The sequence below is a fragment of the Sebastes fasciatus genome, chromosome 19 (assembly GCF_043250625.1).
Source record: "Sebastes fasciatus isolate fSebFas1 chromosome 19, fSebFas1.pri, whole genome shotgun sequence".
NCBI classification, from domain to species: Eukaryota; Metazoa; Chordata; class Actinopteri; order Perciformes; family Sebastidae; genus Sebastes; species Sebastes fasciatus.
In genome coordinates this window covers 8,810,787-8,823,895 of record NC_133813.1, presented here as the reverse complement: position 1 = coordinate 8,823,895, position 13,109 = coordinate 8,810,787, and the positions used below count along the sequence as shown (strand labels likewise).

General features: G+C 38.2%; 2 protein-coding genes across 2 annotated transcripts in view; one reads left to right on the top strand and one right to left on the bottom strand.

Moving 5' to 3' along the window:
• Nucleotides 1–472: 472 nt before the first annotated feature.
• Nucleotides 473–3,498, bottom strand: LOC141756975 (E3 ubiquitin/ISG15 ligase TRIM25-like). Its single transcript, XM_074617098.1, has one exon. It carries the CDS (start codon nt 2,977–2,979, stop codon nt 1,309–1,311), a length of 1,671 nt encoding a protein of 556 aa, XP_074473199.1. The 5' UTR covers nt 2,980–3,498; the 3' UTR covers nt 473–1,308.
• Nucleotides 3,499–9,170: 5,672 nt separating this feature from the next.
• Nucleotides 9,171–13,109, top strand: part of rab27b (RAB27B, member RAS oncogene family) — a 46,905-nt gene continuing 42,966 nt past the window's right edge. Inside the window, exon 1 of the mRNA XM_074617659.1 lies at nt 9,171–9,312. The gene's annotated coding sequence lies outside the window, so the exon portion shown is untranslated. The remainder of the gene's footprint in view (nt 9,313–13,109) is intronic.

Here is a 13,109-nt window from a genome sequence, read left to right as displayed (position 1 = left end):
TACAGCCGTCAAATAAATGTTTAAACAGTAATAATAATAATTATAATGATAAAGCAATGGGTTTAAATGTAATTTTTTTTATGTTGTAGTCAATTCAACAACTGTTGTTGTTGTTGTTGTTGTAAAACATACTTATATTTTGTATGTAAAATCAACAGCTGTCAGATAAATCTTTAGAAAGAAATAATAATGATAAGCAAAAGGTTAAAAGGAAGATTCTTTAATGTTGAAGTCAATTCAACAACTGTTGTTGTATAACATACTTATACTGTTTTGTATGTAAAATCTACAGCTGACAGATAAATGTTTAAAATATATATATTTGCCTCTGAATGCAGTGAAGTAGAGGTAGGCCTATAAAGTAATTAAAATATACAATAAGTACTCAAGTAAAGTACCAACAAAACTTGGAACTCACGATTGTCAGTCAGCAATCCAATAGTGAACATCATAGTCAAGGACGCCAAACTGACAATATTAATTTTATTTGCAAAGTGCTTTTCATCATATTCATACACAATGATCATAAATCAGGTTTATATCAAAACAAAATCAAGAAAATATTTCTTCAATCAACAGTGAAAGTGCAATTGTTCACATAAAATAAAGGAACACTATTAGTAAGGGTGCAATTTTAATTACTGTGCAACTGTAAACAAACAAAAATACTTATATATATATATATATATATAGTGCAATGAGCTCAACATATTTTGTACCTGAGGCTAATTCTTTTGGAATGTATTAACATTAATTTATTAGAAAGACAGCAACTCTGAACCTCCATTGATTGGAGTATAGTGAGTTTCTGCAAACACTGGAATAAATCACATCTGTGTCATGACTGACTGTAAATGCAAATCATATGGTGATTTTTTTCTTTCTTCATAATAAAAATATACATTACACAGTTCATAAGCAAATATAGCAGAGAAAGAGCAACCTGATTGTTTTAACCCATTAAATCCAAAATGTGCCTTATTTTGGCTTCCCAAAGGAAAAAAGAGCAGCTGCAGTAAACATTGCAAAACTCCTCATGAGCCAAAACTATAATAATGTCTGTTGAAAGATGTATTTGCATGGCTTTATGGTTAGGTAATGGTTATACAATTCTGCCTTATAGTTCCTGACTCAAATAATAAATAGACCCTTTTTGTGTTGTACATATTGAGAGTATTTTCCTTCAGCCATTGTTAAAATAACAAGCCAACAATTTCTGCCGCCAATTAACGCTCCGCTCACAAAATATATCAGCATGATTACTAACAGAAAAGGGGTCTATTACATAGTCAGCCTTCTAACTTCTTTCTACTCAAGCTTAGAGAACTCAGCAGCAGATCCGTTACCATAGGAAGCAAAAACGGCGAGTCCCTGATAGAGCGGCTGAGTGAATGTGGTCTGGACTCTGTGGAGGAGAGTCATGGTTTCAGAGACGCTGTAGAAACACAGAATACCTGCACTGTGATCCAGGTACACTCCTACTCTGGAGGAACGAGGACCTGAGGTTATAGTGCTAATACTTTTATGTCTGAACGCGTAACTGTTGTTGAAACACTCTAACGCCCAACACTTGTCATCATTTCCAAAACCGCTCTCATATCCCGTTCTGCTGATATCCTTGTACGTGACCGCTACTGAAACTTCATACCCGCTCCTCTCCACCTCCCAGTAATGACGTCCGCTCAGACTCTCTCTGCTCAGGACCTGAAACATGTCAGTAAATCTGTCTCGATGACTTGAATACAACTGTTTTTCACTCGTCACTGTTGCTTTTCTGTTCCCCTCAGATAACAACAGCCGTGCGTTTGCTGTGTTTGGATCCAGCGTGATTTGACATGAATACTGTAAGAGTTCAGTTCTGGTCTCGGGCTCTGGTTGTGGCAGTAAAACATCTACTTCAGGCTCTGAGATCTTGGTCCACACATCACTCAGAGCATCCTGTAGCTTATCTCTGGTCTCTGACACAGCCGCCGTCACATCCTCAAAGTATTGCAGAGGGCGGATACTGATGCTGGATGGGTCTGTAGATTCACTAAGACACGACAGAGAGGGGTAGTTCTGTAGAAACTGGGTGTGGTCCTCGGTGTGTGAGAGCTGCTCCAGCTCAGTGTCTTTCCTCCTTAGTTCGGAGATCTCCTGCTGCAGCTTCTCCTGAAGCTTTAGAGCCCGACTCACTTCAGTTTTCTGCCGGGATCTGACCTGCTGCTTCACATCGGAGCTTCTTTTCTTGCTAAGACGGACCAGCTGAGTGAACATCTTCTCACTGTTCCTCACTGCTTTATCAGCGGAGCGATTGATAGCATCCACCTCCTGCTGGAGCACCTTCACATCTTTCTCTCTGTCCTGGATTCTCTGCTGGATCTTTTGTCGGCTCGTTCCGAGCTCTCCCTGCCTCTCGGTCCTTTCTGTTGAGGCTAAGACTGTGTTGTGGCCTTTATGTTCATCCATGGAGCACAGAATACAGATACACTGCTGATCAGTACGGCAGAAAATCTTCATCACCTCATTGTGACGAGTGCAGATGTTCTCCTGAAGCTTCTTGGAGGGGTCGACCAGCTTGTGTTTTTCAAAGGCGGGGGATTCATAGTGAGGCTGGAGGTGCTGCTCACAGTAAGAGACCAGACACTGCAGACAGGACTTGAAAGCTTTCAGCTTCCTCCCAGTGCAGAAATCACAGGCCACATCTCCAGGTCCGGCATAGCAGTGATCATCAGGAGCAGCTTGGAGTCCTGTCTTCTTCAGTTCCTCCACCAAATCTGCCAACATGGTGTTTTTCACCAGAACAGGCCTCGGTCCAAAGGTCTGTCTGCACTGAGGACAGCTGTAGATTCTCTTCTGATCCTCTTCATCCCAGTGGCTTCTAATACAGCTCATACAGTAGCTGTGACCACAGGGAATAGTCACTGGCTCCTTCAGTAGATCCAGACAAATGGAACAGCAAAGTTTTTTCCGATCCATCAGATTTTGTTGCTGCGCCATTTCACCTCGAAGGGACAGTGAATGTGAAATAGTTTCACTTTCTCATACAAGAAAAAAACTGAGAACTGATCCAAACCAAAGGTTAGTTTCCTTTCTTCCTGTTTGCTCGCTGATCTACAGTGAATGTGGCTTCACTTTACAACGTGCTGGTTACACTCATCTGTACACTGGCAGATCTGTGATAGAGGCAGGAAGCAGGAAATATCTGGACTGAATGGGACTGGCTGTGTCGGACAGCAGGAAGAGGAGGGAGGGGTTATTACGCTTGGATTCATTCCAGCAAGAGGAGCCGTTTCTCTGAGGCAGCATTTCTGTTTACATGAAGTGAAGAGTATGGGACATAAACTTGGTTCAGCATAACACATTTTTCTTACTGTAGGCTATATCCTCTTATCATTTACTGTGTTTTGAGTTGGTAAAATGTATATTATACTTTATGTAGGTCTATAGCAGAATGCAACTGAATGGGTTCTGAAAATCGAGTTACTCCATTCATACACATCGTCCAATAAAATGTGTCTTTGTTGTTTTTGCTTTAGTGAATGATTTACTTATTAGAGTGCAAAGATCTGTTACACAGGATGCTGACGGACCAATCAGAGAGCACCACATCCCACTTTGTTTTGTGTTTTATGGAAGGCGTCTTCTTTGCAGCCTGTCAGCAAAAGGGAAAGGCTATTTTCAACCATTAGTCTCCACTCCTGGACCCTCAGTTTGGTTGGGCTTCTTTGTCATGTCTGTGTTTCACCACCAGGTGTCCCCCTTGGCCTGCCAGTTATCGTCCTCGCCTGTTTTCCTCAAGGGGAATACCACCTAAATTAAGAACTACAATATGTTGTTTCCATGGACTAGGGGAGTTCAACCAATCTTTGTGAACACAAGCTACTCTCTCTCAAAGCCAGAAACCAGAGAAGTAAGTCTCAAACGTGTGTTGTCATAATAATAAAGTGTGGAGCTGCTCCATAGACAATGAACGGGAGACTGATTTTGTGGACCCACAGACAGATTGTTTTCTTTTTTAAACCTAAATTCTTTATTTTATTCTATTGTAGTTGTGAAACAGAAAATGTTCCCATGTACTCAGAACATCCCCCTGGGTGCTCCTCATCTAGAACATCTCTCCCAATTCATTGTCTATGGAGCAGCTCCACACTTTATACCCTATGAAATCACCGATTTCAGTTTTAGCACTCTAGTTTTGGGATTTGGGAGAGAGTTGTTTATGTTTACTAATATTTTTGGACTGTTTTAGACCATAGGAAGAACATTTATGAATTAAAAAATGGGTGTAGTTCCCCTTTAAGTTCATTGCTTTGTCTTTGCAGCTCAGTTTTTACATGGCTTTTATGTGTCTTCAGGTTGTCTTGTATTGTTAATTGTTTAATGCAATTTATTCTAAAAAAGACTATTGTGCTCCAACGATGGATAAAGATCAACAAACTTCATACAAAGATACCATTAGAGCTAAACTACTGGCATTCCATAATCTTTCAGCTATATACTAAAGCAGGGCTGAGCTATAACAGTCAGATCATGTGAAGTAATTGCCATGAAAATATGTTGTGAGGTGAAGCTGGATGTTGCATTCAGGGTCTGTGGTGACAGAAGTTGTAACCTTAGTGTTTACAAAATATATAAAAGAAAATATTCTGTACTCTTGTCATCTATATTTGTAGTTTTTCAAGTTCTTTTGATCAGTATCTTTTTTTATTGAGGCCCTGATACGACAGTCTCTATGTTTCCTGAATAATTAGACCGCAGAAACATGACACGCTGAATCTACTCTCATGTCTCCATGGCAACAGGTTGTGGTGGTAAAACTTTGATCCTGAACGCGACTTGACATCAGCACATGCATGATCAAATGTGAATTCAGTCAAGCATGCCGACATCACACACACAGTAGTGTAGTGGTCCTTGATGAGGCGTGTGTACTACTACTAAAGTAGGTAGATGTGTTACTGGTTAAGGCAGGAGGAAGTGGGTATACTCTCCTATATATTCCAATTGCTTTTTAACTGATAGGTGGGTATATGCACACACCCTCCACTATACACCACTGATTACACACAAACACACGATTACACACACGTACAGCACAGACCTACACGTTTACACTTTATGTCAACGAATAGTGACGATAAGCTCGCTAGAAAGATGTGTGTACGTGTATTCAGGAGTTGATGGAGCCTTTGCTTTGGCACCTCGCATGTTTGCAGAGGCGCTTGGTATCCATGACGACTAAGATGCTGCCAGTAAGATTTGATTGAAAGATTAACTGGAGCCCACTAAGTAGGTATGGTTCCAAATGAAAAGTATTAGACACTTGTGAAAGAAAACAGTATTAGATGGTAGTTTAGATGCTATAGAAACAGGCAGTAGTTATACACTCAATACACAATAAACAACACAACAAATGCTTTAAAAAAGGCTGGTGTTATTCTTTTTTTTAATTATTATCGTCAACCAAACCCACGAAAGGCAAAAATCAACAATGTGTAAGTCTCAGCCTCTCAGTATTTTCTGGCTTCTCTACCCTGTCTGTGACTCTCAACTCCAAGCCCATTGGTTCCTACTAGGGCTGTCAATTGATTTAAATATTAATCGCAAATGAATCGCACATTTCTTATCTGTTCAAAATGTTCCTTTAAAGGGAGATTTGTCAAGTATTTAATACTCTTATCAACATGGGAGTGGACAAATATGCTTGCTTTATGCAAATGTATGTACATATTTATTATTGGAAATCAATTAACAACACAAAACAATGACAAATATTGTCCAGAAACCCTCACAGGTACTGCATTTAGCATAAAAATATGATCAAATCATGACATAACAAACTGCAGCCCAACAGGCAACAACAGCTGTCAGTGTGTCAGAGTGCTGACTTGACTATGACTTGCCCCAAAACTGCATGTGATTATGATAAAGTGGGTGTGTCTATAAAGAGGAGACTCGTGGATACCCATAGAACCCATTTTCATTCACATATCTTGAGGTCAGAGGTCAAGGGACCCCTTTGAAAATGGCCATGCAAGTTTTTCCTCGTCAAAATTTTACGTTAGGTTAGAGTGTTATTTAGCCTCCTTCGCGTCAAGCTATATGACATGTTTGGTACCAATGGATTCCTCAGGTTTTCTAGTTTCATACGTTGTCAGTAAATTGCAAATTGCGTTAATGCATTAACTTTGACAGCCCTGATAAGATATCATGGTTATCGCCAATACCGCTATATCGGGACAGCCCTAGTGTTAGTCAGTCAGCTTCCGATGGGTAGAATCATAATTACGGTGGTTTGTCTCTGTACAAAAAATATTGTGAGATAATTCATTCATTCATTCATTCATGCATAACATGCCTGGGTCGCTGATCAGTGTGCTTTACAAAATATAACCTGTCAAAATGGGTCCGAGGTTATTTCCGGTTACAATGTTTGCTAATATCAAGCAGTGACAGGAAATGAAGCTGTTTCCTAGCAACCTATTTCCAGTGATGGGGTCTTTGTAGAGTTATCTTTGGATCATGTTTTTTAATTGATCTCTTCTTGTTGTTTATGTCCTACTTTGTTTCAGTGTAAACTTGCAATTAAACCTCAATTTGGTGGATATTTTTTATATTTGATGACAATATGAGAAAAAACAAAACATGAAGGCCTTTGATATTTTCATAATGCATGGATCCATACATCACACATCAGCATATGTGATCAGCTAATTCACAGTATTGAATTAATTTAGCTGTTCATGACTGAGTTGAACCAGTTTTAATATCTATGTTTGATTTGCAGTGAAATATAATACTGTGTGATTTATTGCAATCAGCATCACAGCTTCACTGTGGAGTGAAGCATCCTTTTATCTGCTGCAGCATGCAATGACATCATCTCTGTCTTTTCCATTTAATTTCTCATATTTTCTGCTTTTTACGTTCTCAAAATATCAGTTCAAGGATTGTTTGTGTTTCCACCTGTTGAACATTTAGGCCACAGTGAATGGGGAAGTAAAATGTAGGCGCTAGGACCCTGCGGGCTCACATCTTTTTAGGTTACACACACGATGCTGCCTTCATGTGCTGCAAGAATTATCAGCTTTGGTGGCTTCTAACTATGGTGAAGTGTGAATTTTCAATAATCAATCAATAAAAAATAAATCAGTGAGTGCAGCTTTAAGGAGGTCCATGATTTTTATAGGTTGTGAAAATTCTACAACTCTTGATCTGAACACTTATGGATAAATGTAAAAATGCAGGTGATGCTGAAAGCAAGACTGCTTGACCAAATTATGTTAATTTCAATTTATGATATATATTTGGTGTTTTATTTTTAAATAAAACCTGTTTGCAAAAAAATAAAAAATCCACTGAGTAGCTAGTTCACTGAGCGGTTTTGGCACAAAACTAAATGATACTAATTATCTTTTAAATTGACAAACATCATATGTGTGATTCATGTCATAATTCAAACAGGATAAAAAAATGATTTGTCTTTCGCCGTTATTTATATATTTTCATAACGATTGTACCAAATGTATTATTTATTTTGGGACATTTTGTGCTCAGGATAAAATTGTTTGTGACAAAAAACTCGACTTTTATTCAGCATTAAAGCTGCAGTGCGTAGAATTGGAGAAAATATGATTTTAAAAAAAGTTATTTTTATAAAACGGTCGCTGTATCCGGACAGTACAGCATGAGACAGGTAATATGAAAAAAATCATGTGCTTCTGTGTCCTCCGGGGCTCCTATTGGCATCTGCAGGATTTCACAGACCGGAGGAAAACAACCAATCAGAGCTGATCTTTTGTGACCCGGCAGCCATGTTGTGATCTGCTGAGAAAATACCAAGTACCGCCCACCAGCCGGAGCACAGCCAACAGGAACGCTCAACAGGAACGCTCTCTCTGAAATGACCTGTGATTGGTCAAAGTCTTCCATTACGGGCTAGATTTTTTTTAAAGCCTGACTGCCCGATTTTTTTATTTTTTTATTATAATTTTAGGTTTGTTTTATTTTTATTCATCTTTTCCTTTCCTTACATTTTATTTGGTGTATCATTTATTTTATTTTTATATTGTAAAAAATATACTTACAGAATTGTAATGAAAAATCTGAACATGTTTATGAATTTTCTGTATTGAACTTTTGAAATAAACTATTAAAATACAAATATATATATATATATATATATATATATATATATATATATATATATATATATCGACATATATTTCGACATGCTATACTATGACTTTTTTTATGAAATGTTTTGATATACAATATAGTATGACTTTTTTTCATAAAAATTTCAAAATACTATACTTTAATATACTAAAGTTTTTTGACATATTATACTTTGATTTTTTTTTTTAAAAATTCGACATATACAATTAATTTTTTTCATGAATTGTTTTGACATACTATACTTTGACTTTATTTCAAGACATTTTTTTGACATATTATTCAATTAATTTTTTTCATGAAATTTTTCAACACACCATACTTTGACTTTTTTTCCAGGAAATTTTTCGACATACTATGAAATTACTTTTTTCACAAAATGTCTCAACATATTATATTGTCTTTTTTTCCAGGAAACTTTTCGACATGCTATGTAATTACTTTTTTTCATGAAATTTTTGGACATACTAAAAATTTTTGTTTTTCACAAAAAGTTTAGAAATTTCAAATTTATTCCCGATTGTTTTGTTTTTCTAATTATAATTTTTATGTTTGTTTTATTTTTATTTTTATTAAAATACAAATATATATAATAATAATAATAATAGCCATGAGGAGGTGCAGAAGTCTGTTTTTCTCTCAGACCACTTGAATTACAATATGCTGAAAGGTTATTATGGAATTTTTGCACAATGATGCCAAAAATATTCTGCCTACTGCAGGTTTAAATCATGAGAAGCACATGGAAGCTCCATAAGGGAAGCCCCTGTTTGATGAGAAATCCCAGTTTCTGAGGAGTCCCTGAATGCAGCAGGAGCGTCAACCCTCCACCCCTCGAGGAAGCAGAGCGACATCCATCAGACTCGTTGCACTCTCTCAGAGGTAATACTCTCCAGCACTCCTCAAGGCTGCACCACCACCAAACCACCAAACACTCCTCCACACCGGGCCGTCATCACACCGACCGAGCTCCCTCAGGTGGCCACGTTCTGGTGCTCTCTGCGCGGATTCCCCCTCTTCTCCATCAGGACTGTGTGGAGAGATGCGACGTCTCGGAGGAGGAGGAGGAGACGAAGTGGCCAGCCAGCAGCAGCAGCAGCAGCAGACACCTGCGAGGACCATCTGAGTTTGTTTCTATAACGTCAAAAGAAAAAGGTAAGTGCCAAAAGAGAAGATGCAGAAATGTCTCTGGAGCATCCTGCACCATCGCGCATGCTGCATATGCGTGTTTTGTTGTTGTTTATTGGTGCGTTTCCGTGTTTAGGTTACTTGTCGTTACACCAGCATCGGTAGTATGAGTCATAGCCCCGGTGCAGAGCTGCTGCTGCTGGAGGATCTGATGCTGCTGCTGGAGGAGCAAAGTGTCTGCAGCCTCCACAACCATCAGTCCTCTATCAGCTGCTGCACATGCAAAAGCTGCTGCACCGCTGTGTGGTGTTTAGGCAAATGACTGCATAGGCTACTGTGTACTGTGTGGGTGTGTGTGCATGCACGTGTGTGTATGTGACACGGTGCTTCACCTGGCAAAGACTTTGGGTTGGAGTGAGAGAATGGAAATTCATAATAAGAAATGAGGTGTTGAGTAGACTTGAATTTCAAAAGTATATGTTGACACTGGTTACTTTTAGTTGGTTTGGACCCTTTAGTTCCAATGAAGTGAAATCTTAATGTTACAGCATATAAGATAAGATAAGATAAGATAAGATCAGATATTCCTTTATTAGTCCCACAGTGGGGACATTTGCAGTGTACAGCAGCAAAGGGGATAGTGCAAAAAACAAGATGCATCAGCTTAACAAAGTAAAAAAGAGCTAAACAAAGTGTAACAAAATATGAACCATTTAAATAGAAGGAAGTATACAAATAGGAGCAGTGTATACAGTATTGACAATAAACACACTATTAACAAAGTTGCACAAGTGTAAAATGATATTGCACAGTGAGAATGAAATGAAATTCCACCTGAAAATATCAGGTTATTTTCAGTGTCTCTGATTATCTAGAATGATAGGAGGTCCAGATGAATGGGAAGTTGGTCTGAAGTGTCTATGAAATGGCCATAATGTCTCTTGGGGTCCTATTGCAATTTGATTTTGTTTGTTTTTTTAAAGTGGATTGCACATGTAGTGGAGGGTCCAGATGAAAATCTATTTAGTTTGAAATGTCTATTAAAAAAAATTAAGGATATTGACAAAAATGCCTGGAAAGAATTTGAAGCATGGAAAGCAATTAGTATGCACGTTTGAGATGGTCCCTAACTTCAACTCCTTAGTTTCTCTCTTTTGTCAAGGTGTCAGGCTTCAATATCTGATCATGAGGTGAAAAATAACACCTGTAGAACATCAGTCAGGCTTTATTTATACCGCACTGCACAACTAATCAGATGGAAACTGATGAAAAGTTATAGAGGATGAACATTGCTGAATGAATACGCCTCAGAGCATTTAACCTGTAGCCTTTGGAGGACGGAACCTGCCAAAATCATAAATAAATAAATTACTCGATAATTAAATAAATGTCATTAAATGCAGCAAAAATTATTTAAAAAATAAATGTCGCCATTAATTAATTGATAAAATGTGACATAAATTGATATTTCTGTTTTAATTTGCTCCTTTATTTATTTATCTTTGTATTAATTCCCTTATTTATTTACTCTTCTGTTTAATTTTCCCTTTTATTTATTTATATATTAATCTTTATTATTTTTTAAATCTATTTATTTTTGCAATTATTTTTTATTAATTTTAAAAATATTTATTTTTGCATTTTTTAAAATATTTATTTTTAAATGTGTGTATTTATTTTGCATTTATTTCTTTAATTCTGCACGATTTTCCCTTTGCATTTCACCCCTTATTTATTTCCCCCTTTTCTTTCTTTCTTCTCTTGTATCTCTTTTTTTTTTTTACATTTCTTTATGCATTCCTGCCTCATTATGCAAATAAGGGGGATTCCTCCATAGTAGCCTTCTGGTTTACATTGCATTATGAAAAGTGCTGCTGCTTTGACTATACTAGCAGTGATGTGAGGGACCAATATTGTTTCTTGTACCTGTTCAGAGCCCCTTATCCATACATGTCTGAATTACGTATGTGTATTTGGTTAAACCCCTAGAGTGTACACATGTACTCAGTCTGTAGGCTGAACGTTATATCTATATGAGATCTTTTTAAATTCCCTGTAACCTGTTCATCCAGGTGTTTCCCTGAGTGAGAGATAATATTTCAGATACACGCCGATGAGAAGCTCCCCTGCTACTGTGACAGTAATGAGTGTCTCTCTCTTCGTCCCATAGGCAGACTCACGGTATTTGTTGACTCATAAATCAGTTTGTAAACAAAGATGGAAGGAGCAGAGGTAATTAGTGGGAGCAGTCTTTATTGGTTTGGTAATGCACTCGCCGTCCCTCGAGCTGCTGGCAGCTTTATTGTTTCACGTCTCCGGTATCAATCCACGTTGATTCTTCGCTGATGGACTCATAATGGAAATTACAGATTACATTTGGCTCGTGGGGTTGTTATCTGTGCTGGTATTATTATACACCGAAGGCCTCGGCTTCTTCAAAATCGCTATTCATTTGTTGAGATTTCATAAAAAGATTAGTTAAGTGTTTTTCTGTTACTCTCATGTTCCACGTCACCCTAAAGCAGCTTTGCCTGATGCTGCGTTCATCTCCTGTCAGATTTATCATAATATGAACTACTGACTGTTCAGATCAGCCCTTTAGTGCACCGGTCCCCAACCTTTTGGTCTTGTTTGAAGCAGAGCAATGTGTACTCTAGTGGTGGGGAAAAAAAATTCACCTAGGTATTTTTTTTTACGATTTTGAAATTGATTTTTTAAATGCCAGAATCAATATATTTGCTTCATTTGAGTTTATACGGAGGTAGAAGGTAGTTACCGCTTTTATTGTTGTAGTCAGAGTAACGTGACATCATATCCGTTCCGTATCCGTCAACCAGAACAAACCGCAGCGATCCGAAACGACTAAGCAGAAACAGCGGAGGGTCTGTGTGGATACGACCTACACCCTCACATTTTAAATCCAGCGTGGTAAACACTACACATCCAGTAAAGTATAGAAACACTTTGGGTTTCACACATTGCCAGGAAAAGCAGAGCTAGACATCACGGCTAAAGCTGCATGCTAACTCTGTCATGGACAGGAAACGTTATCGTATTGCGGTAACATGCGGTCAAGCCAGCCGTCACTCTCATCTCCGTGGTCAAATCGGCCGACGCTACAACTGTAGAGCACCCATATACTGACATTTATGTTAAATGCATTCAAACGGCCCCGATGGAGCTGACCATGGATGTATAAAGAGAACAGAGCTGGTGGGAGAGCTAGAGACGGACTTGGCGAAGTTAGTATACATGTGTGACTACATCCTGTTTAAGTTTAAGGCACTTCCGCATTGGCTTCACTTTTCAGACCCAGAGGTAGCTCAAAAAGCCTCCTTCTCACTTGATTTATTACCTCAGTAAACATTGGAAACATGAGTTTATGGTCTCAATTGCTAGTTTCAAGTCTTCTTCAATACAGCATGATGTTCATTTAGTGAATTATGGTCCCATTTAGAGACAAATAGACCATAAAGCACGGTGTGTTTTAGGTCATGGCTACCTTGTGATTGACAAGCTGCTACCACGTTGACCTGTCAATCAGGATAGAGCTGTAGAAATGCGTATCCCTCCTCAGCTCCACTCTCTCGTCCAAATAACTTCTGGCTCCAAAAAAACAAGATGTTGACGGCCTGAATGCCAAACTCGAGGCTTCGAAACAGTAGTCCACAAACCAATGGGTGACGTTGTGGTGGCTATGTCCACTTCTTATATACAGTCTTTGGGTAAAACAAGAAGACACGGGGAAAAAGCATAGTTTTGAATAAAATCAACAGAATTTTGTGCAACAGAAAATCATTCTTTTCTGTTTTGGAAAAAACCCT